Source organism: Salmo salar, chromosome 11 (genome assembly GCF_965601325.2).
Source record: "Salmo salar chromosome 11, fSalSal1, whole genome shotgun sequence".
Classification (NCBI taxonomy): Eukaryota; Metazoa; Chordata; class Actinopteri; order Salmoniformes; family Salmonidae; genus Salmo; species Salmo salar.
In genome coordinates, this window is record NC_138301.1 from 80752934 (window position 1) to 80779509 (window position 26576).

At 43.4% G+C, this 26576-nt stretch overlaps 1 protein-coding gene across 2 annotated transcripts in view; it reads right to left on the reverse strand.

The window, feature by feature from the left end:
* Positions 1-26576, reverse strand: part of LOC106562935 (electrogenic sodium bicarbonate cotransporter 1) — a 68174-nt gene that overhangs the window by 17278 nt on the left and 24320 nt on the right. For both annotated transcript variants that reach the window (XM_045689855.2, XM_045689854.2), the window contains exons 4-14: positions 21186-21321; positions 17369-17529; positions 16987-17169; positions 12665-12741; positions 11484-11641; positions 10962-11049; positions 9198-9352; positions 8843-8971; positions 8169-8343; positions 2083-2216; positions 207-481 (exon numbers count right to left, since the gene is read on the reverse strand). In XM_045689855.2, the coding sequence (XP_045545811.1) occupies positions 207-481; positions 2083-2216; positions 8169-8343; positions 8843-8971; positions 9198-9352; positions 10962-11049; positions 11484-11641; positions 12665-12741; positions 16987-17169; positions 17369-17529; positions 21186-21321 (1671 nt within the window). The remainder of the gene's footprint in view (positions 1-206; positions 482-2082; positions 2217-8168; positions 8344-8842; positions 8972-9197; positions 9353-10961; positions 11050-11483; positions 11642-12664; positions 12742-16986; positions 17170-17368; positions 17530-21185; positions 21322-26576) is intronic.

The window sequence follows — 26576 nt, forward strand, 5'->3', positions numbered from 1 at the left end:
ATGGGACGTGAGATCACCGACTCAAAGCTAGAGCAACACTGGCCAAACCACAGAATCAGAAAGGGATTATATATAAATGGGTCAAACCCTCTTCGGTAGCTACACCCTTGTTGTCACCTGGATCATCATCATTAGCACCTTCTGATCGGATTGGTTTAAACTACACAACAGCCAATGAGCTGTGAGCACAGTGCTGATCAGCATACCGTCGTCTGGTAGGGGCATGCAGCGGCAGTCGTACGTTGTGACGTAGTTAGGGTCGTAGTCAGCGTTGATGGGGTTGTAGTGGGCCAGCTTCAGCATCTTCTTGAAGGCATCGTAGATGAAGATGAATGAGATGAGGGATGAAAAGCCCTCCTCCGTGAAGCGGGTGAAGTACTGGACCAGGAAGCTGGCATCTGTGGCAACCAGCACCAGGCAAAAGAAAGCTGACCACAGGCCGATCCACAGCCGGAATTCCAGGTAGTCAAAGTCATTGTCTCTGGAGGGAGAGAGAGAGTGATGGTACAACCATGGTTAGTTAATGTAAGAGTAGGCCAATCCACAACCAGAACTCCAGGTAGTCAAAGTCAATGTCTCTGTAGAGGGAAAGGTGGGAGAGATGGTAGCACATTAATATATTAACCTTTATCTAAAAAGGAAGTCCCTTCTAAGTCACTTGGCCATTCCTATCCCAAATCGATGCTTTGCACAGCATGTACATTATGTGTGTTTTGTGTGTATCAGAGACAGGCAGAAAGATGGACAGAGGCTGTAAGGCCTGCAAACAACACCACTGACTGAGGAGTCACTGAACCCAGTCGTGAAAACAGTGGAAGGGCATGGCGGCTTCAACTCAGACCCTAGCCGTGGAAACATGGCGCCGTCAGCTCAGCTTTGGTAGTCTCCATTCAAGTTATGACATTGAATGAATGTGAATTATTCATAACGGAACATAACCACTCCAGTGTTCTCTGTAATGTAATGCTAGAAGATGGCCTTCTCTCTGGCATGGCAAGGAGGAGGGAAAAAAAGAGCGGAGAAAGAGGAGAGAATTTTGGTCTGGTCTGCCCCGTGTGGGAGCAGGTCTAGACCGGGGTCACATGACCCCATTCAGTGGAGGAAATAGGAAGTAGCGAGCAGGACGCAGCGGGAAATGAAAGGACAATCGGCCTGGCAACGGGACCGCAGGCAGTTTGTTTGTTATTGTGAATAAATCAAGGGACTATTTGTTCCAGAGAATCAGATAGATACAAAAACTTGAGCCCAAAACAATGTGGCCAACCTCTGACTGGGGATGAAATTCATATTGTTTATGTCTATCGTGAGTATTATTTGTATTTTAGTTTTACTTGTTTTATATTGAAGGATACACAGAACCTGTGTAAATAGAAAAGCAATACGCAGCTTTTGCCAGAAGGAGAACTAAACACATTCACATGGTGAATTAGATTGGGGTTTGGGTTTTTAGTGGGCACCATGGTACCCTTGAGCCAGTACCACATACCACTGGTAATCCTCACAACAACAGTCCAACTCTGAAAACAAATACTGGAGCAAAGCAAAACATCCCTAGGGCCATTATTGTTGCTAATTTGTTTAACTTCTATTGAATTCTCTCAGACATATTTCCCCAGTCATAGGAGGTCATTTAAATATGAGAGAGAGAAACAAACGACTGGTGGTGGGTAAGTTGCCAGCCTACTTACTGAGGTAAAATATGAGTTGAATTCATTAGTCCCCAGTCTAGTGGATTTGTTTGTGGCAGAGGTACATCTTAATTCCTTTAATGATTTTGACAGCTTTTTGGGGTTATTTTGGTTCTCTGCAATGTAGTCAGTATAGTACACCCTTTTGGCTTCCACAATCTTCTAAGCCTCATTCCTGAGCCCTTTATATAAAAGGAAGGCCTTATTCCTTCATTCAATGGCTTCAAGGATATCATGATTAAACGAAGGGTTGGCTCTCTGCTTTACTCTAACTTGCCTAATGGGAGCCACAGTGTTAACAACCCGGAGGAACCTACTCTTGAAAGCCTCCCCGACGGAGTATCAATATCTGTGGTACTCATAATGCAAGAAAAATAGAGAGGGTGACACTTACTTGCTGAAGTTGAAGAGGAGCCTTTCAAACACCAGTACAGGACCGGTGCTGCTGAGGATGGTGAGAGGCTGGCCAGCCAGCAGACAGAATATGGCCCCTGTCACTGCCGTGCCCAGGAAACTTTCCAACACACCCTGGAGGACAGGAGAGGAGAGGGACACAGACGGGCTGGTGAGTCAAAGAAACACACATACAGACAGAGATAGAAAAAAAAGAGGCAGATGGAGACGTTTGTCCCAAATCCAGGGAAAGATTAGTCTCCGGGTGGAGTTAGTTAAAGGTCCTAGGTCAAGAACACGGAGTAAACAGCGAGAGTGGCAAAATCCAAACCACTGTTAGATATGTTTAAACCGAGTGGGACTGGACAGGAGAGTGATTGGTGGAGGGCCGAAGGCAGGGTCTGGTTCCAAACTACTGTTCTGGTACCCTACCCTCACAAAAAAAACAAGAGAGCAAAGCTCTTGTCACACTTGGCTTGCCAGGTTACCCATCCACATCGCTCCGGCCAAATGCCACGCCCACTAATGTTCCTTCTCTACAATGAGTCTGGATTTGCTTCCTCCCCGACGACTTCTCAAATGTGAACACATTCAAAACGTTCTGATTAGTCCCAGAAACCAAATGGGTTGAGCCAGAGCTGGCCTACACAGATCCTGAATCATGTCATTTGGACATCAGCCCAAACGACTTCTAGGATAGGAGGTTCAGACTGATGCATGGAGCGATCGATAGAGCAGCAAAATTCAATTCAGGATGAGCTGTATAGGGCCATAAGCAAACAAGATAATGCACATCCAGAGGTGGCGCTCCAAGTGCCTGGTGATTTTAATGCAGGGAAAAGTCTAACCTCATTTTTACCAGCATGTCACCTGTGTAACAATAAGGGAAAACAACTCTAGATCACCTTTACTCCACACAAAGAAGCACATACAGTGAGGGGAAAAAGTATTTGATCCCCTGCTGATTTTGTATGTTTGCCCACTAACAAAGAAATGATCAGGCTATAATTTTAATGGTAGGTTTATTTGAACAGGGAGAGACAGAATAACAACAAAAAAATCCAGAAAAACACATGTCAAAAATCTTATAAAATGATTTGCATTTTAATGAGGGAAATAAGTATTTGACCCCCTCTCAATCTGAAAAATGTCTGGCTCCCAGGTGTCTTTTATACAGGTAACGAGCTGAGATTAGGAGCACACTCTTAAAAAGTCCATGCAACTTATTATGAAGTCCATGCAACTTATTATGCGACTTGTTAAGCACATTTTTACTCCTGAACTCATTTAGGTTTGCAATAACAAATACTTTTTGACACAAGACATTTCAGCTTTTCCTTTTTAATTAATTTGTAAATATTTCTAAAAACATAATTCCACTTTAACATTATGGGGGGTACTGTGTGTAGGCCAGTGACAAAAAAAATCTCAGTTTAATAAATAGCAACCCGGATTATCTGCATTGACCCTTTTTGCACTAACTCTTTTGACGCATCACTTACAATGAGAGCCAAGATGGCCGCCATCAATAAAAGACAATACTGTGGAGCTGTCTTCATCGGCCTGGCCAAGGCTTTCGACTCTGTCAATCACTACATTCTTATCGGCAGACTCAACAGCCTTGGTTTCTCAAACTGACTGCCTCGCCTGGTTCACCAACTACTTCTCAGATAGAGTTCAGTGTGTCAAATCGGAGGGCCTGTTGTCCGGACCTCTGGCAATCTCTATGGGGGTGCCACAGGGTTAAATTCTCGGGCCGACTCTCTTCTCTGTATACATCAATGATGTCGCTCTTGCTGCTGGTGATTCTCTGATCCACCTCTACGCAGACCACACCATTCTGTATACTTCTGGCCCTTCTGTGGACACTGTGTTAACTAACCTCCAGACGAGCTTCAATTCCATACAACTCTCCTTCCGTGGCCTCCAACTGCTCTTAAATGCAAGTAAAACTAAATGCATGCTCTTCAACCGACCGCTGCCCATACCCGCCCGCCCGTCCAGCATCACTACTCTGGACGTTTCTGACTTAGAATATGTGGGCAACTACAAATACCTAGGTGTCTGGTTAGACTGTAAATTCTCCTTCCAGACTCACATTAAGCATCTCCAATCCAAAATTAAATCCAGAATCGGCTTCCTATTTCGCAACAAAGCATCCTTCACTCATGCCACCAAACATACCCTCGTAAAACTGACTGTCCTACCGATCCTCGACTTCGGCGATGTCATTTACAAAATAGCCTCCAACACTCTACTCAACAAATTGGATGCAGTCTATCACAGTGCCATCCATTTTGTCACCAAAGGCCCATATACTACCCACCACTGCGACATGTGTGCTCTCATTGGCCCTCGCTACATATTCGTTGCCAAACCCACTGGCTCCAGGTCATCTATAAGTCTTTGCTAGGTAAAGCCACGCCTTATCTCAGCTCACTGGTCTCCATAGCAGCACCCACCCCTAGTATGCTCTCCAGCAGGTATATTTCACTGGTCACCCCCAAAGCCAATTCCTCCTTTGGCCGCCTTTCCTTCCAGTTCTCTGCTGCCAATGACTGGAACGAACTGCAAAAATCACTGAAGCTGGAGACTCATATCTCCCTCACTAACTTTAAGCACCAGCTGTCAGAGCAGCTCACAGATCACTGCACCTGTACATAGCCCATCTGTAAATAGCCCATCCAACTACCTCATCCCTATACTGTTATTTATTTTATTTATTTTGCTCCTTTGCACCCCACTATCTCTACTTGCACATTCATCTTCTGCACATCTATCACTCCAGTATTTAATTGCTATTGTCACGCCCTGGCCATAGAGAGGGTTTTGTTCTCTATTTTGGTTAGGCCAAGGTGTGACTAGGGTGGGTGTTCTATGTTCCTTTTTCTATGTTTTTGTATTTCTTTGTTTTGGGTTGAGTATGGTTCCTAATCAGAGGCAGCTGTCTATCGTTGTCTCTGATTAGGAATCATACTTAGGCAGCCTTTTCCCACCTGTGCTTGGTGGGATCTTGTGTTTGTGTAGCTGCCTGTGAGCAGCCCAGAACGTCACGCTTCGTTTTCGTCTGTATTGTTTTGGTGAGTTTCATATTTATTAAACATGTGGCACTCTAAGTACGCTGCGCCTTGGTCTACTCCTTTAGACGATCGTGACAGCTATATTGTAATTATTTCGCCACTAGGGCCTATTTATTGCCTTACCTCCCTTAACCTACCTCATTTGCACACACTGTATATTGACTTTTTCTATTGTATTATTGACTGTATGTTGTTTATTCCATGTGTAACTCTGTTGTTGTATCTGTCGAACTGCTTTGCTTTATCTTGGCCAGGTCGCAGTTGTAAATGTGAACTTGTTCTCAACTAGCCTACCTGGTTAAATAAAGGTAAAATAAAATCAAACAATGCTGCTACCATTTATCTATCCTGTTGCCTAGTCACTTTATCCCTACTTTATCCCTATATCTACCGCAATGACTGTGTACGCCTGCACATCGACTCTGTACTGGTACCCTGTGTATTCAGTGCATTAGGAAAGTATTCAGACGACTTGACTTTTTTGTTACATTACAGCTTTATTCTAAAATGTATTAAATCGTTTTTTCCTGATGAATCTACACACAATACCCCATAATGACAAAGCAACATGGGTAGTTGGTGAAGCACCTTCGGCAGCGATTACAGCTTTGAGTCTTCTTGGGTATGACACTACAAGCTTGGCACACCAGTAATTGGGGAGTTTCTCCCATTCCTCTCTGCAGATCCCCTCAAGCTCTGTCAGGTTGGATGGGGAGCGTTGCTGCACAGCTATTTTCAGGTCAATCCAGAGATGTTTGATCGGATTCAAATCCGGGCTTTAGGTGCTTTTGGCAAACTCCAAGCGGGCTGTCATGTGCCTTTTACTCAGGAGTGGCTTCTGTCTGGCCACTCTATCATTAAGGCCTGATTGGTGGAATGCTGCAGAAATGGTTGTCCTTCTAGAAGGTTCTCCCATCTCCACAGAAGAACTCTAGAGCTCTGTCAGAGTGACCATTGGTTTCTTGGTCATATCTCGGACCAAGGCCCTTCTCCCCCAATTGCTCAGTTTTAAAGTCACCATTGATGAGAAATGGAAACAGGATGCACCTGAGCTCAATTTCGAGTCTCATAGCAAAGGGTCTGAATACTTATGTAAATAACGTATGTTTTTTTTGTTTTAATACATTTGCAAAAAAAAATCGAAAAACCTGTTTTCGCTTTGTCATTATGGGGTATTGTGTGTAGATTGCAAAATATATATATATTTAATCCATTTTACAAAAAGGCTGTAACGTAACAAAATGTGGAAAGAGTCAAGGGGTCTGAATACTTTCCAAAGTATAGCCAAGTTATCGTTACTCATTGTGTATTTATTCCTCGTTATTATTTTTCATATGAATGATCTTTTTTCTCTCTGCATTGTTGGTAAGCATTTCAGTCTTCACCTGTTGTTTACGAAGCATGTGAGAAATGTAATTTCTTTCGACATCATGATATCAATCTGCCGATTCAGCGAATGCTTTATTTCCCCCACCATACAGCTCCAGACATACAAAGAGCTGTTATACAGGCCAATCAGGACAGACAGCCCTGTTCAAGTTCACATTGTGCCATCGTGTGTTTATACTAGCTGTATTTTACACACCATCACCAGGCCTGGGTAGGAGACAATGGACAGATGGGATGCAGGATCATTGCTACGCTGCCTGGAATGTTGTGCACCGATGCTTGGATAGCTATGGCTTCTTGGAAAAGTCAGAGGTCAGGAGAGGGATTCCCTTCCCCTCCCACACAGTGGAGTGAGGTTGGGGGAGGACGGAGGAGATGGGGCATTGATGAGGCTTGCTGAGTAATCTGGATCTGTTATTTCTAGTGGAGCCAAATCCCCTGAGGCCAGCTCTCCTCGGCTCACGCATGCCTGCCTCGACTGACGTAGCTGAGTAAACTCAACCCCATATACATCTCAATAGATTTGAGTTGTCACTTGGACTACATCAAGTCGGCATCAGTCGATACTTGTAAAAATGTGCATTCTTTAATGCATACATATGTTTGCACTGTATAACTATAATTTTTTAGGGGTTCTGCAATCCGTAGTTTTTGTTAATAACTTAATTCTATTGGGCCGTGTAACCCACTGTTTCCCAATGGAGAATACAATAGAAGTTGGGCTCCGTAGTTTTTTATATAAAAAAAAATGTCATTCTATATATCCCCTGCTAAAGCAAAAAAATCTGCCGTGCGATGAAGGGGCTGCTTCTTTTCCGGTTACAAACGGCTTCCTTGGCGGAGGTTGTATAAAATGCTATTTTTATCCAAAACTACAGCACCCAAAGCAAACAACATAGCTATACAGTCCAAACATAGGTACAAGGTACGCGTACATTTTTGTTACATTTTTACAAGTATCGACAGATACCGACTCGATATAGTCGGCGATGCACTCCTCCAAAACTCATCGCAGCTGAACTCCATTGAGATGTTCAGTATACGGAGTTGCGTTTACTCAGCTACGACTGATGCAGCTTGCATTAGTGTGTGGTGGTAGGGGTGGGGGGTTGTGTGTGTGTTTAGTTGTACTCTCCCACTTCATACTCTAACAGTCAACAAGCCGTCTGCATATCTACAGTAAACCAGATCATCCTAGCCAGCAATATACATACACCTGTCTTGGCATATGCCCTTAACACACAGTTAGTGGCAACTGCACAAGTAGAGCGGGGCGCTGTGTCCCAGGTCAGGTTAATTCAACTATAGCCTACATTACAAGATGAGCTATAAGGAGATGTAAAGCAATTTAGATGTAGAAGTTGAGCATTTGCCATGACGGTACTATGACAAGGAGTTTTCCTGACCACGTGACCTGACCAAGAAAAACTCAGTCCCAGTTATATGCTACAACTATGGCCCTGTTGAGGTCACAGGCCAATATCCTGTCCCTCATTACGAATGATTAATATAGTATTTGCCAATGCTTAAATTCAGTTATGCTTATGCAAAAAAATATATCTAATAAATATTTCAACTGATTCTGTTTCACAAAGACATATAAACAGGTGGGGCTCACCTGCATGTTTTCCGTAGCGTCTCCTAGCAACCCTCCGAAGGTGATTGCATTGGTTACGGTGCCCAGGTAGATGAACAAGATGGCGGACAGCGACTGGATGTGAATGGCGTCGTAGAAATCACTGGCGAAAAACGGCAGCTTCCGCTTGATGTCCAGAATGAGGCCGCCGCAAAACCTTAACAATGAAAATGTGACAGTAAAACGTTACATTTATGCCACAAACTCTTTGTTATTGGCAAAGGATTTAAAGACGTAGCCTCGTAAAAGGAGACGGATCGCTACGATCCCCATTCTGTTTTGGTCAGCGTAGCTACTGAATCTGTCTGGTTTACGAGATAACTAAAGATGCTGTCTCATCACAAATCACTGTCTGGCACATAGAGTAACTAAAAGGCAATGGTAAATAGTGTCTTGCTTAGGCCACACACCTGAGGTGTAATTTCCTGGAATTCCTAAGTAAACATGCGTGAAGTTACAGTGCAATAGTAAATAGCTTTGCATTCTGATTTCAGTGAGAGTTGAGGCCCTGCCGAGTGACATTCTATCAATGTACTACATGTTGGCATTGGCAGTTGAAGACACCTCTGTATTGACAGTTTAAGACTGCTCTGTCATTCAAGACTACACCATATCGTACGGTTTAGGCTAGTAGTAATGAGCAGTGTCGTCCTTACTTCCCAGTGTTCATGAGCTCTTCTCCGACATGTCCATGTCCGCCTCCTCCCTGACCCCCGTCATGTCCTGGTGTGTCCCCGTTCATCTGGGGCCCATCCCCTCCACCCCCAGCATTATACTGGTTCTTCCTATACAGACAGACACAGTAGGTTAACCCACAGACATCACTGTCCGACACACATCTGATTGTTTGTGGTCCACCATGAGTGCCCAGTTTGGAGGAAAGAGAGGGAATACTCCGGGTCACTTTTAAAAAGAAACATGCGCAATTTAAGTAATTTCCAGGAACTAGGAACATTTACAGAATTGTTTAACCCTTCTAGGACCAGATGTGTGTGTGTGGCAGTGCTGTACCTCTTGTCAGACGAGGGCAGGGACTTGGGGGGTTCTATCCTGATGTCGGGGTCCCACTCCCCAGGGGGTAGGACAATGACCTCATCCAGGAACTCCTCGATGCCAGCAAGCAGGTCCTGTCTGTCCTTGGCCTTGTAGGCAATGTCATGGAACACCTGACCACAACACAACAGATGAGGAATCATATTAACATTAACAGCAGCACACAACCAAACATTTCTTGTTTCACACTTGTCTCTTCCTCATATTGTGACCTGAGTAATTGGATCCTAATCATTATCATCTATTTCTATGTAAAGACTTACAGTATCCCATCTATTTAAGCCATAATCTCTTAATAATAGTATATATATATCTGAATTAGCAGACACTTTTATCCAAAGCAACTTACAGTCATGCATGCATACATTTTAAGTACAGGTGGTACAGTGTTGCGAACCTACTATACTGGCATTACAAGCACCATGCTCTACCAACTGAGCTTATTGCACTGAGAGTATCACTGTAAATCTCAGGCACAGAGTATTGGGCCACTCAGGCCAGGGCAGATCACTCCATACAGGATTTCCCCAGGTGGTTAACCTAAAAGGCTCAGCCCTTTCTGTTTCCATCTACAAGGGCCGGCACCCGTGTCTCACTGGGGCATGGCTCCGGCGGACCAGCTCTCACTTGGGGCCAAAGCCAGGCCACTGGTACTTTCAGCTTTAACAGCTTCTTAGAAAGCAACTGTTTTGATTATGCAGGGGTTGTCGATTCTGCTCTTCACAAGTCCTCACTGACAGCCCTAGCTAGGCAAACACAACTTCCCTAGTATAACTTCCCTGGTACAGTATACACTAAGTGAAACACTGGTGTTACAGTCAAAAAGCAGCATCAGACCCACAGTCAGATAAAGATCTCTATGGGACTGAGCGTTCACAGGGAAGCTGAGGTTTTAGTTAAACTGTAACTTGAGGATATCCTGGGGAAAAAAAGGGTGTGTGGGGAATATGAGAGTCAGGTGCAATATGGGTAATCGGAGGGAGAGGAGTGTTTGTATTTGTATTGTATTTACTTCTTGCACATCATCATCTGCACATCTATCACTCCAGTGTTAACTTGCTAAATTGTAATTACTTCGCTGCTATTGGCCTATTTATTGCCTTACCTCCTTACTTCATTTGCACACACTCTATATAGATTTTTCTATTGTGTTATTGACTTCTGTTTATCCCATGTGTAACTCTGTGTTGTTGTTTTTGTCGCACTGCTTTGCTTTATCTCGGCCAGGTCGCAGTTGTAAATGAGAACTTGTTCTCAACTGGCTTACCTGGTTAAATAAAGGTGAAATAAAAAAATCTATAAAAAAATCTATGTGGAAGTATAAGGCTAAAATCAACTCTAACCGTACCATGACTTCAATCCCAGATCAACCTTGTAAACCTTGCCAATTTCATAATTACAACTGTAGGATCCAGAAAGCCTTGTGTAAGACATGACATCTTAGTTTCCTAGACTACACCGTGTTGAGCCATATGCCACCTGGGTGCTATATGTGGCCCTGGAGTCTTCTTTCTGCCTATGTTAATCTCTTAATACTACAGCTGGCCAGACATTTACTAACCATAGGGCAAACACTGCAGTGCAGCAATAGACTCACACTCAGATTAACAAACAAAATATACATTCACACGGACCAAGTCCCTTGAACTCCGGGAAGACTGGACAGTATCAACTCCTTGGTAAATATACAATATAAGCGGGCTGGACACAGTGGTCACGTACCTCATCAGACATGAGGGTGGCGATAGCACGTCCGATCTCATGGTAAGAATTGGCTTTTCCTTTGGGCCCCAGCAGCACGAATAAAAACCTGAAAGGAAATGGAGAAAAAAAGTAGAAGGATATTCAGAAATAGACAGTTAACACAAAGCCCACATTTGGTAAAACAGTGGTCACTAGTGTTTGAACTCTATAAATACAGTACCAATCAGCCTGGAGAGCAGGCCTGGGTAATTCCAGTCTTCAGGGGGCCTGATTGGTGTCACACTTTTCCCCCATCCCTAGCAAACACACCTGATTTAAACGAATTACATTTTTAACTGAAGATCATGATTATTTGATTATTGGAGTCAGGCGTGTTAGCTGGGGCTGGGGCAAAAGTATGACACCAATCAGGCCCCAGAGGACTGGAATTGCCCAGGCCTGCTCTACAGGCTATGAGATATGTGGTATATTTGGTGGGTTTGTTTAGTTCTGGTGTGATTGTGATTGTGGTGGTGATTGTGGTTGGTGTCATTAGGGTACCTGGTAGGGACGGGGACCTCTGTCAGAGCTCCCAACATGACAGCCTGCTGCAGACGGACGAACGCCACGAAGGGCGTGTCCAGGAAGTCCACCTCTCCAACCAGGACGTTAGATGCCTCGGCATCACGAGGAAGCTTCTTCATAAACTTATTCTTCAGCTACAGATGGTAAGGGGGGAAGAGAAAGAGAGATTAAGAGAGGGGGGGACAAGAGATAAAGAGAAAGGGGAGAGAAAGACAGAGTTGAACAAAGAGCAAGGGGAGAGAGAGAGCATGAGAAACATAAACATAGAGAAAGAAAGCAATGAAATCCTAGCCTTGACCCACATCTATTCAAAAGACACGGTGCTTGAAACGACCGTCCTTATCAGAGTAGAATGAGAAGAGCAGCAAAGGTACTGTAACAATGGACAGTTCCATGAATGAAATGGGGCCGCACAGTACAACCCGTCCCCGGCACATTGGCATTGCATGCTGTATTATGTGGCAACACTGCAGCTCGTAGCGTCTGTAGAAACAGATTAAAGCGTTTTTATCACTCTGTGACTCACTAACTCACAAGCCGTCTGAGAAAGGACACATAATGAAGTCCTTTCTGTTCATTGGTTATACACTTGAACAAGTCTATATAATGATATGTAATGAGAATGTAACACAGTAGCAACAGAAAAGATTCACCTCTGTGCAACTGTATACAGAATAATAGGCCAGGTGAAGGCATACCAGCCCTTCCCTTTAGGTCAATATGCCGCTAAATTCAAATCAAGGCCTAAGTGGGACACTGACGTACTACTCAGTCCCAGTGAAATGCAAAAAAAACGAAACATCCAGAGACCTCGGGTGAGGAGATGATCAACTAAGCAAGGCCAGAGCAATTTGACAAATGACCTACTGTTGTCAGTGTAATTCCCGGAGTTAGTTACTGTGTCTGTGTACTGGTTTCAGCAGGCTTCAGGAGGAGTAGCAACATTGGCACTAAACACTTGAGAGAGAGAGTGTCAGGGCTCTTTTGTGCGTTAGGCTCATAGGCTTTATCAGTCGAGCAAGGCCACACACCCCTAGGAACACACTTCATCACACACGCTGTGCCCAATCTTTGACCCTGCATAGCGTTAAAGCAGGAGTTGAAATGTAGAGTGCCCAAACACGGACGCACACAAACACACACAATAATATCCTCACCTGGTCTCTATCTGGTTGGTCAGAGAAGTCGCTGAGGCTGTTAGAGGTCAGGTTCCGATGGGTCGTGGCTGGGCTACCTGTGGGGTCAGAGGTCAGAGTTCAAAGACCAGGACTGAGAGGGGTCACCGTGTTCATTAGGGCACAAAACAGTCAAATGGTTTGATAGCGTTCTGAAATGGAGGTGAGTGTTTCTTATTGGACCAGGTAGTCCTTCCCTGTTTCAGGCAGTTTTCTTCCGTTTGGTGCCTAATGAACACAACCCTGGGGTCCAACAAAGTCACTGAGATGAAAGGTAAAGCACGTCACAGAAAAGACAAAGGCCCAGTTAGATTAGACTGATCTCAGAGAAGGAGATGAAGAGAAACAGAAGAAAATAGGAACAGAAACTTCAGAAGGCCTAATATAAATCTGGAAGGCTGCCAGGGCTTAGTTAAGCTTTAGGGCCGATGCCAGCTGCAGTGGATCCGATCTTCTGACTGAAATCTCCCACTGCCGTGCCCTGTTCGTCTCTGATCTGATGCCAACTGGTCACTCACTGACACGGCAAAGCAGAGGGCATGGACACTCAGTCTTGTTTGTAGTCTATGGTGGGGTTGGTGGGAGAGTGGGAGAGTGGAGAGATAGCCAGACTCAGTGAGAAGGCTGGTTTTGCATTGCTGTTCTGTTAACCTGACAAAGTTGGTCAATGGTCAAGTAGGGTCTACATTAGCTAGTTGGTTGTTTACTATTTCTCTGGGCATGATAGACTGTGACTTGGATGTTGTTTGATGCAGTCGTATAAAAAAATCCTCCAAAAATGGTGGACTGATCGTGATTTCCCATGAGAGTGTTGTTTTCAGTCATCAATGCTAATATCAGCCATATGAGTTTGGATCGCAAATTAGCACATAGACTATTGTCAAGGTATGTGTTATGACCTGTTATAGACTATGTTATATGACTATAATAACCTGACTTACAGGTATCCCACACTAGGGTGTTGTAATGCATTATAACCTGACTTATTGAAAAATGTCCATGTTTTAGAGTGTTGTATTGCATTATTTGCGTATGACTTACACAGGCATCCCGAAAAATGTCCATGTTAGAGTGTTGTATTGTTTTATAACCCGACTTACAAAAGTACCCCACACGAGGGTATGTTATAATGTATTATAATGTTATAATCAGGGGTTGGAACCGGTTCAGGGAACAGAACTGAAAACCGGAAAATAATGACATTTTGTAAGGAACAGAAACAGAACCTGGAACAAAAGTTATCCATACTGTTCCGGAACAGAACCGTTATTTTAAAAGCATGGGAACCAATTAATAATATTATTTTATGTTACAGGGATTTTTTTCTAGTCCCACAACAAAACGCAGCAAAAGCGCCTATGCAAAGGCCTCACTCTGTAAATTGAAACTTATTCCAGTGGCTGCCAACAAGCTGATAATCTTTGTCTGTGTGTGTTTAAGCTACCTGCCCATCCCCACCTCCGAAGAATGGCTACTGTACTGATGTTACAAACTTGATTTAGAAGACAGAGATATTTATTAATGAACTTTTTTTAAGGATACTATAGGCATAGTTATTACATTTCACATTGGATTTAATAACTACAAAGAGGTAAGACGTGTTTTTAACTCTGGTACCGCTCTGCACACACAAGCTTGTTAACTACCTAACAAGCTGCCCAGCGCTTCAAGTTCAGAACTTTATTTTGCTAGTCGGAACAGCGGAACAAAAAAAAAAAATTGTGGTTCTGTTTAGAACGAAACAATAGGAAAATAACTTTGGTTCCAACCCCTGGTTATAATGCATTATAGCCTGACTTACACAGGCAAGCTTTGTGCCATATGTGTTATAACCTGACTTAATAAGGTATCCCATGTGTTATAAATGCATTATAACCTGACTTACTGATGTGTTGCATGCTGGAGCTCCTTTGGATCTCCTCTATCGGTTCCTCAGAGCCAAGTGGGGTTGCATAAGGCACAAATTGGGACTGGGACTGGGGGTGGGAGTGGGGGAAGGGCTGGGGGTGTTCATGGGGACTGCGTGCTTTAGTGCAGACAGAGCATCCAGAGAGAGCGAGAGAGTGTAAATGAGTGAAGGAAGGGAGACCGGGAAAGGAAAGAAGTGAAAAGAAGAGAAAAGACATTAACTTATTAGACTTCTCCTACAAAGCCAGTGTAGAGAATGTTAGTCTGCTCAGGAGAATAAAGTGCAGTTAGAGGATAGAGAGAACAAGAACAATCTCACACACTTCAAAGTGCAGTGCCATATTACTGTGAGTGACTATCAAAGCAGTTACAGTTTTGATAAATAATTAAATCAGATGCTGTAAAATCTGAATCCATTTCGGAGATAGTAGTACGTATTTAGAAGAAAAAAAACACAAGCATCAACACTCAGGGTTACAAGAATCTTGCCAGGCACATTCACATGGTTAATAGTTCAGTCTATAGCCACCTAGATACACAGCTGAAGTCGGAAGTTGACATACACTTAGGTTGGAGTCATTAAAACTAGTTTTTCAACCACTCCACAAATTTCTTGTTAACAAACTATAGTTTTGGCAAGTCGGTTAGGACATCTACTTTGTGCATGACACAAGTCATTTTTCCAACAATTGTTTACAGACAGAATATTTCACTTATAATTCACTGTATCACAATTCCAGTGGGTCAGAAGTTTACATACACTAAGTTGACTGTGCCTTTAAACAGCTTGGAAAATTCCCGAAAATTATGTCATGGCTTTAGAAGCTTCTGATAGGCTAATTGACATCATTTGAGTCAATTGGAGATGTACCTGTGAATGTATTTCAAGGCCTACCTTCAAACTTAGTGCCTCTTTGCTTGACATCATGGGAAAATCAAAAGAAATCAGACAAGACCTCAGAAAAACATTGTAGACCTCCACAAGCCTGGTTCATCCTTGGGAGCATTTTCCAAATGCCTGAAGGTACCACGTTCACCTGTACAAACAATAGTACGCAAGTATAAACACCATGGGACCACACAGCTGTCATACCGCTCAGGAAGGAGACGCATTCTGGCTCCTAGAGATGAACGTACTTTGGTGCGAAAAGTGCAAATCAATCCAAGAACAACAGCAAAGGACCTTGTGAAGATGCTGGAGGAAACGGGTACAAAAGTATCTATATCCACAGTAAAACGAGTCCTATATCAACAAAACCTGAAAGGCCGCTCAGCAAGGAAGAAGCCACTGCTCCAAAACGCCATAAAAAAGCCAGACTATGGTTTGCAACTGCACATGGGGACAAAGATAGTACTATTTGGAGAAATGTCCTCTGGTCTGATGAAACAAAAATAGAACTGTTTGGCCATAATGACCATCGTTATGTTTGGAGGAGAAAGGGGGAGGCTTGCAAGCCAAAGAACACCAACCCAACCGTGTAGCACGGGGGTGGCAGCATCATGTTGTGGGGGTGCTTTGCTGCAGGAGGGACTGGTGCACTTCACAAAATAGATGGCATCATGAGGATGGAAAATTATGTGGATATATTGAAGCAATATCTCAAGACATCAGTCAGAAAGTTAAAGTTTGGTCGCAAATGGGTCTTCCAAATGGACAATGACCCCAAGCATACTTCCAAAGTTGTGGCAAAATGGCTTAAGGACAACAAAGTCAAGGTATTGGAGTGGCCATCACAAAGCCCTGACCTCAATCCTATAGACATTTTGTGGGCGGAATGGAAAAAGTGTTTGCGAGCAAGGAGGCCTTACAAACCTGACTCAGTTACACCAGCTCTGTCAGGAGGAATGGACCAAAATTCACCCAACTTATTGTGGGAAGCTTGTGGAAGGCTACCCGAAACGTTTGACCCAAGTTAAACAATTTAAAGGCAATGCTACCAAATACTAATTGAGTGTATGTAAACTTCTGACCCAATGGGAATGTGATGAAAGAAATAAAAGCTGAAATAAATCATTCTCTCTATTATTATTCTGACATTTCACATTCTTAAAATAAAGTGTTGATCCTAACTGACCTAAGACAGTGAATTTTTACTCGGGTTAAATGTCAGGAATTGTGAAAAGCTGAGTTTAAATGTATTTGGCTAAGGTGTATGTAAACTTCTGACTTCAATTGTATGTACCTATAACATCTTTAAAGCAATCAAATGATGGCCCATAATGTTGATCATACACTACACCATATGCTATAGAATTGATGACAAAGTCCACCAGAGGGGAAAAATCTATCATTGTATATGTGATTGGTAGAACTTATTGGGATAAGGTAGGAAGTAGGAAGTAGGAAGTAAGGACAAAAAATAATAAAGACTGCAACAAACTGGCATCTGCATTACCGTTCTGGTCTTGGTTGGAAAACAGCCTGCTTGCACTGGACACCGTCTTGCCGATGTCGGCAAGAGAGCGCAGGTTGGACTTCTTGGTCTGGTGACGGTGTTTTCGTAGCAACGTGTACATGACTTGATCCTTCAGCTCGGCCTTCAGCTGACCAATTTCGATCTGGCTGTCAGTGATCAACTCTGAGAGAGGGAGAGGGGGGACAGAGAGAGGCAAAAGGGAATGAAGAGCGTGTCAATATTGAGGACACTTGGTTTCAAAGAGCACAGTTTTGCAATGTCCCAATTGTAAAAGCACTGTACAGTCAGACACACTGACTGATGATTTTGAGTGTCTGGTGCAGTGAGCTGCCGGGGCTTATGGGAAGTGTAGTTGTCTTACCAACCACCTGTGGTAGAGTGGAAGCCTCCAGGTCCAGCAGGATGGTGCCTTTCTCGATACAGGTCTTCAGCTCAAACAGACTGTGAAGGGACAGGGTGGCAACGTGGGGCTTACTCCAACGCTCTCCTCCCTTTTCCACCTTCTCCTCAAACTTTATCCACCTAGAGAGAAATATATTAAGACAGAGAGAAAGAGGGTATGGGGAGGAGGGGGGGGGGGGGGGGAGACCCAGAAAGAAATGGAGACAAACAGAAGGAAAGGGAATAACCTTGGTTAAGTTCGATTTAAAAAATCCATAATCATCATTACGAAGATGCAGGTTCTGCAAGGTAAGTTACCTCACAGTAAAGGTCAGTAGAGGAGAGCAATAAAAACATCCCAACAAAGCCTTTCATAACATTTCACAGCCAAAAACGGGCCGAAGACAAAAGGAGACAAGGACCGTTCTTTTTTTTAGTTACAAAACAACCCCTCTATGTCATGCGTTCATCACTGTTCACGGAAAATAGCAGGAGATGCGGGACGACGCAATACAAAAACTGTACATTTACATACTGAACGTGGTTCTTTCCATTGCCAAGTACAGTGCTTCTTCCTTTAAAAGTTGCGGCGTACTGCAGCAGAGTTTGCGGGGTGCTGCATAATTCTATGGCACGTCATTTAAGTGGCAGCCATTGTTGCCAGAATGACGAAATTTACCACAATCTGTCACCATCTACCACAAACGGTTGCGGCGTAAGCTCCAAAACTTTTAAAGGAAGAACCACTGTAACCGTACACATCAAAGCATCTTAAAATAACAGTCTCTGAACTAAGACAAGGACCACACACACCCTCTGTGGCAGTCAGATCCTCGAGGGGGAGAGGTTTATCCCTTTAGAATTCTTCCAATTTCTCCATAACAAAGAGCTATTCACCTGGTCCAGGAGAGGGTGAGGGGATGGGGTTTCCTAGGAGGATAGAGTGTCCCTATGGTCATAACTCATGCTCCACTGGGCATCATCTAACCTCGAGGGGAGAGGAGACGAGCCTCAGGGGAGGCGGGAGGGGGGGAGGGGGGAAGAGGTGAGGAGAGGAGAGGTAGGGGACCCCTGGGACACTCACAGCCTTAGGGATTTACTTTCCCTCTAATGGGGAGGCAGGGATGAGGGAAGGAGAGGGAGAGAGAGGGACAGGGAGCTGGAACCCACAGGGAGTTTGGGAGTGGACTGAAATCTTCTAACGCACAGTTCAGACACTGAACATATGGCAAGGCGAACTGAACAGAAATTAAGAGTGGGCTGGCATGGTTGAGAGCTTTGCTTGACATACTGATTGGTTTCATACAACCGTTGCAGACTTCCTCGTTGGTTTTGTGTCAAATTCAGGCATAACACCGACCTCTTGTTTTAAAGAAACCATAAAGTTTATTGCACTAAAAATACAAATAAAGATGATTCACACAGCTGTGCAGTGCTGAAGTTAATGTTTGAAACTGTGAATATGATTGGTGTAATGTGTCCCAGTTAACGTAATGTGTCTTCAGATTTCATAACTCCCTTTTACTAAGGAGTCAGGAAGAGTCTCCTCATCCCTAGATCTGTTAGAGATAGCGATATTAGGCCTACTGTGCAACATAGACATTCAATTTGTACGCTGATGTATTGCCCATCGGTTATGAATGTTTCAACCGCTGTGTTGAGAAGTCATGTTTTTACCGTCTTTCCTGGTTTCAAAGAACACCAAAAACTACGTTAACGATAAGCCTTAGCCTCACATGAAAATCTGAGACCATGACTGTGCTTCCGTTGTGGGCGTGGTAGAAAGTAACCTTTATTTGCATGCAATAATCATATATTAATATGCATGACCATTTCTCCCGACGGTGGGAAGAACTGCTCTGGCTCGCTGCGTGAAACAGAGGCGTGCTTCACCTGCACCGCGCCAAAAGAGAGGCAGAGTCTGCCGAACTATCGTCAAATGTCCGACGAGGCGCACTGTTTCAGACGGCACTCTTCCAAAGAGTGCCATTTCTTTCTGTTCGGAGTGGCGATAGAGCAGTGTTTGAACTAGGGCTAAGGCACTCAAGGCACTCTCAATTAAAGTATTACAGCAGGGGTTTATTGAAGGTTTTAAGTGAATGGGTAAAGAAGCACGTATCTTTCAGTATGTGTGTACATTTCTCTGTCAGTGAGTGGTAAGGTGAGAAAGAAATCGAGGAAACAGAGAGAGAAAGAGAGGGGGGGGGAGAGGGGGGAGCGAGAGAATGATAGGGTGTGAGTATCAGTGTGTGGGTGTGAGTATCAGTGTGTGGGTGTATGATAATAGATAGGCCTACTACTGAAACTCAGAGGTGTATTGATATGTATAAAGGAGATATTTGTTTCCCTAAAGAGAATGTCCATTGTCTTCCACCTGCAATGCTATTACTGTCTCCATCCGTCCGTCACTTTGAGCCAACCAGGAACTCACTGCTGCTACTAAAAACGACTGACGTATTTGGCTATTTCATTACTGTGCCTGTGTCCTAAATGGCACTCTATTCCCTATTTAGTGCACTACTTTTGACCAGGGCCCTTAGGGTCAACTTTATATGTATTAAGCATATCAGAGTACTAATACTGATGTTGGATCAGATCCCTCCCCGTCCGTTTAATCTAAAATCATCTACATATGTAGGATCTTAATTTGAGCCAGTTTGCTACAGCAGGAAAAGAATCCTGCAGCAACAGGAAATGTGAATTATTATAATTAATGGACATTTTTGTAGGGGTTGACATTTTCCATTAGGGCAAATCAAGTCTGAAATGTCAAAGTGGAAATGACCAACTTTAGAAGCCTTTTTAAAACTCAAATACACTACAAGTTTGCATTTCCTGCATTGCAGGAAAATTTACAGCAGCAAAAGAGTGATCAAATTGAAATCCTACATCTGTAAAAGGCATAATGTATCCTAAATCAACACTCTGAGGCGCTGTCAGAAAGCCACCTGTCCAGAAAGAAGATCACATGGTAGGTAACTGAGGTTGTGTTCTGGGTTCACTGAGGGGACAGTGCAGTGTTGTTCATCCAGATAAGAGTGGGCAAGGAGTTCACTGGAGGACACATATTTTCCTATACAGGAATTCATGTTAGTGATGGGGGGGGGGGGTGGAAATGTATACCGTTACATATCGCAATATTATTTTGGACGATAATATATTGATACTTTGACTCCAAGTATCAATAAAAGAAAAATAATAATACTCAAATATATAATAATTTCTTGGGTAGCGTTAGCGCTAGTCGGCTGTACCTGCACTAAAAAAATTTTCTTCCTATAGCTTGTTCTCCATCTTCAATAGTGAGCCAACATGTTTTCAGCACTTTTATTTTCATGACTGATGAAAACTAATTTTCTCGTGTTCTCTCTGCAGCAGACGTACACTGAGTGTACAAAATATTAAGAACACCTTCCTAACATTGAGTTGGGCACATGAAATTGCAATACAAGCGCAGTATCGAATTGCACTTAAATATCGTGATAATATCGTATCGTGAGGTCCCTTGCAATTCCCAGCCCCAATTCCTGTACACACACGAACACTCCCCTACATCTATACACACACCCGCTACTGCGATATACCACAGGTGGGTGTGTGTTGGTGACAAGGGGGTTAACGTTACTAAGCCTTGATGGTCCAAGGGGGTTAAACGTGTAAAGCCATGACATTTGAACTGACGCACATGAGTGACTGAGTGATTAACTGACCAAGTCTCCAACTAAAAGAAAAAGTCAGTGTGTGTGTGTGTGTGTGGGTACAGTACACCATATGCACGTGTATAGATGGCTGCTCACCTGGCTGTCTCCTTCCACTCCATCTCCTGTCCGTCGACGGCCAGCAGTTCGTCCAACTCAGTGAAGAGCTGAGGGGGCGGGGGCCCATCATCCTCCTCACCCAGGATGAACCTGATCCTCTCTGCTGCTGCGGAGACTGTAAGGGGATGGGGAGGAAAAGAGAGAGACAGAGAAGAGGGAGCGGAGAGAGAGAGAGAGAAAGAGAAAGGGCAGGTGGAGAGAGAAAGATAGAGAGGGAGCAAAGAGGACGAGAAGATCACATGAGGGTCTGAGGCTCAGTGGTTAAAGCAAAAAAATCTCATGACTGAAATTTAAGTCAATCTCAGCTCGAGGGCCAGATGGAGATTTTGAAATCTGTTTTATGACCGATTCATTTGTCACAATCAATTTGCGGGCAAGAAAAAGGGCAGTTATTCAAAAATACTGGACAAAGGTCTATTTTCATTTCTACATACTTTATTTACAGTAGTTTTAGAGGTTCAAGTGTGTCCTGGAGTGTTTTTTTTTCCACCCAAAATAATCAATCATTCTTACTCAAACCTCTCAAGTCATCCATACGACGGAAATCTGTCGCCGTGACGGATAACTTTAACCCCCTGGTCTGAGGTAGGCCTGTGTCAGTAATATTACCGGTCACTACAATTGGCGGGCATGTTGTAGTGTGCTCACTGGCAGCTCCCATCTGTATGTTATCACATCATAACTCATTATATAGAGACAGGAATCCAGCCAGAAATAAAATACCAGTAACAACATGTGCATGACCAGTAAATAAATGTGACGGTAAATACATCTGTATGCTTATCTCACTCTACTCTGATCTCCCTACAGATCTCCCTACTTCCTAGGAGCAGTGCTTCCAGAATGAGACATACTCACTAATCCAGAGCTGATGGAATGCGTAGCGTACGGGAAGACAATCGCACACCTGTTCTGTGTGCATGTGCGTTTCAGGAAATGACCCCTTTTCTTAGAAGGAAGTCATGTCTACTTGACACCAGGTGTGTGTGACTAACGAGTCATGTCACTTCTAATCTCTCGTGGACAGACTATCTGTTACGCATAGTTTTGGGTTAACTGGGATTACGTTACTTAAGAAAGACCGTAAAATGCAACACAGATAACTTGGTGTATACATAGAGAGACAGCTTCAGAGAACTTTTTTTTTTTTTTTTTAAGTTCGAGAAGCTGAAACTGACACCCGAGAGTCATATTCGTCACAAGTAGATTTGTGAGAATAGATAAGAGTTCTATTGACATCTGCTATCACTTCTATGAATAGGAGGGGAAACGTTGCGCAACTCCTGTAGAGTCGATGTCACAAAGAGGATGTTAAGATGTCAATCACCAGGCTATTTCTGAAGGAAGAGAGTTTCCTACGGAAGCCATTAATAAGCTCCAAAGACTAACTGACTTACTGACACCTGAGAAACACTCTCACACACCAGAGAGGGCTTAAAGGGTCAATCTGCAGTTGCAACATCCATTTTTTGACTCGTTAATGAATGATATGTTCCCCTTGATAAATGCCCCATGAGCTTAGTTCAACTGTCGTACACCATTAGAACCCAAAATAGAAGCTTGTTTACGCCAATGTTTAGAAATAAAGTGAATGTCACCAAACACTGTATAGCCTTAAAACACAGTTAAAACTATCATTTTGATATCATAGATGCTCAGTCCTTGCATCCCTAGCTCTGTTCATGAATTTGAGAGTGCTTACATTTCTCCAATCACATCCCGCAGCTTTTTACCGAAACAGGGGTGGGGATGCCCCGGTGTTATTGTTTCAACTTCGGATTGCCCCTTTAAGAGTTGCTTTATATAGTTCCCAAAATAATTGTGAAATAATTAGCCCTGGAAAAGTTTTTTTTTAAGTAAGCTTTTAATCCATGGCTAATCACTTTCTGCTCTATAAATACAGTTTCCCGTTGTTGTAGTTTATTATATTGATTTCATTTCTAGGACAACTTTGTCCTGTTCCATTCGGAGATGCCCATATACAAAGTCATACTGCATAACTGCTTAAAACAAACAAAGAGGGAATAAATCACATAGTATAAATAAATATCACATGTTCCAGAAAAGACAAGGGGCATACAGAGTTCTATTTTCAGTCTTGTATATGGTACACCAGACTGTTAGGACTCCCTGACATAGAAAATAAAGACATAAGGGATATTTTCACTAGACTAGAGCATATCAGCTACCCTGACACACACACACACACACACACACACACACACACACACACACACACACACACACACACACACACACACACACACACACACACACACACACACACACACACACACACACACACACACACACACACACACACACACACACACACACACACACACACACACACACACACACACACACACGGCCTTAAGGCAACATTTTGTCCCTCTGATGTCTGCAGCGTGTGTGTGTGCAGGTACATGCGTGCTAGCGCGCATACATGTGTGTGTGCCCTTCGGTCTTACTCCAGTCTGTCTGACTTTTAGGGCCTGACTTTTACAACGGAGTGTTTGTTAACGACGTACAGAACACCGTGCCATTCACCTTCTAAATGTATCAACTGGTGTTCTCAATAAAAAAAACGGGGCTTTGTTGCTGTTGCACACAACTCTCAGGTGGACGGCTTCACACTGTTTGCCAAAGTCAACAGGATTAAGGGGAATTAGCCAGAGGGCGAAACAGAGTTTGGAAAATCCTCGAAGTAAAAATGTTTGTGCTGTAGACTTATAGGGTAGGTGTCTGCGTGTGTTGTGATGCGATGGCACGTTACCCATACTAAGGTTGTGTGGCGGGAACCTGGTTAGTGGGATTTATCGCTCAAAACCTCTCCCTTTTCCTGGGATAAATACATGTGTGAAACCGGTCAAATATAATAAATGATTTAGATGAACAGGATGGCGTGAAATGGAAGTGTTCAATTATATGCGATGTCTAAATCTGGCTTCTCTACGGCCTCTGCATGACGAATCAACGCTCAGGGTGGGGACAGACCACCCATCTCAGTAATGGAGCGCAGTTCACAATGCATGTAGACCTTTCATCTCATCATGGTAACTTTTTTTCTTGTGACAGGAAGCCTTACATTTGCTGTGGTATAGTCTATGCTACAGTAATATAAAGATCAACTGCACGTCTAATTTACCCACCTCCATCTGGTTTTCGGGGGCCACCTTGTTTTTTAAACCGTATCGTTCCTGTATCGTATCGGAGCCCATGTATCAAGATACGTATCGAATCGTCTTGAAAGGGAAAGATGCACATCCCTAGTAACTAACCAGGGTTGGTGACATGACCACACCCTTCTCAAGTTCCTGCTATAGAACAATAACAGGACCAGGTGAAGGCAATTTGTGTCAAAGATGTAATCCTCTTCAGTGTACTGACACTTGGCATAAGTGGCAATAGCTAAGTTCATCGTCAATACTGTGTGTCAGAGTATTTATGGTCCGGGGGGGGGGGGACCCCACGGTTCAAGACCGTGTGATGGTATTCCCTTTAGTTACCCTCTCAGTCAACCACAAAGAGCTGTTTACAGCAACATCATTTCGCAGACAGACAGAGAGGGTGGTTTATGGAAAAGTGTATACTACAGGTAGTGTCAGACAGACAGGCAGACAGAGAGGGGATTATGGTAAAGTACACACTACAGGTACTGGCTGTCTGGCTGGCTGGGTGCCTTGTCACAGCCAAAAGAGTCCCCCATCCCTGAGTCCATCTGATTCTGTTCCAATGCGTCCAAGCAGAGACAAGAACTCCATAAACAGCCGCTAATGCTTTGTTTTTATTTGTGTGCACGGCTCTGTGTGGATCATACACATAGAAATGTTACAGGGCAAATTAAGGACAGACACGGACCGAGAGATAAGATACCATGGATCACACATTTCAATCAAGAGTATCTCTATGGATCAGTGGAGGCTGGTGGGATGAGCTATATGCTGTTTTCAATACCGTTCCATATATACCTAACCCTAAACTTAGCAAGCAGTTGCTTTTCAACAGTTTGTTGATGTCATGACCATCTGCGGAGCATCTACAGATGGAAAATCCGGACTATCCGCATTCCGTGTGACCGTTTATTCTGTCCGTCAAAGTTCTACAAGACCACAACTCTGTGATCTCTGTCTACCTCCGCTCGGTCTCCCTTTCAAGTGTGTGTACTGACGGTCACGTCCATGGATTTCAGCAGGATCTTTCAACCAGATCTAAACTCCATCAGTGACCCAAACAGAGGAGAATTAATCTCCTTCTGTCCCCTCTTTTCAATCACCAACTAGACACACTGCTGCCGCTGCTTGCCGCTGTATTTCTGCAGCGTGATATTCTCTTTACTGCTGTTAGGCCATCAACTTTGAGCCCCGAAGTAATAAAACCAACATTAAGGGCCATCAACACGCTGGATTAACGCGGTTGACTGCAAGGAGGGGTAACTGCACAGTCAAGAGAAACCCTGAATGTGTGAAAGTTGCTTGTTGTGGTTTGGATTATTATGGTTTTGACACGTCTCTATTTGACGTGACAACAAATGAGTTATCACAGACAGAAGGTACGGCACGAGTCTATCATGAGCTTCTGTGTTAGTTACCTTTTAGGACAAGCATCTCTGCTCATTTATTCTCTGGTTTAAGCCCGCAGTTTAGAAATAGCATTCTTAGCATAAAAACTACTCCATTTGGATTTATTTTGTTGAGTGGTCTAGTGTGAACCAACAGCTAAAAGTAACACATCCGTGAATACTGACGTAGTGAGGTTTGGTTAACAATGATGTGTTACTAGGCAATACTAGGCCAGGGGAATTAGGTAATAGTTTCTCAGTCAGTGATGCTGTCGATGAACACTTTTCTAACATCAACATACTGTACAGTATCCCAAGGCTGACAAACTGAGAGATCTACCAAATCTATCTAATTCAATGGTTATCAGGATATTCATGAGTGAAACAGTTGGTTGATTATTCCTATAGTTGTATTCACTGCTTAATTACAGTATGTTGGCTTGACTACACTCATTTTATTGGTGGTGTTGGGTTCTGATTTCTTAACCTTTGAAATAATGAGAAATACTTATTTTTTTTAACTAGGCAAGTCAGTTAATAACAAATTCTTATTTTCAATGACAGCCCAGTGGGTTAACTGCCTTGTTCAGGGGAAGAACGACAGATTTTTACCTTGTCAGCTCGGGGATTCGATCTTGCAACCTTTCGGTTACTAGTCCAACGCTCTAACCACTAGGCTACCTGCCGCCCTACTTATTAATTTCACTGAGGGAGAGACGGTAATGTATAACATTTACATTTACATTATGTCAGGATATGTTATTGTTAGCCATTAGGGATCCTATGGGAGGAGAAGAGAAACAGTCTGG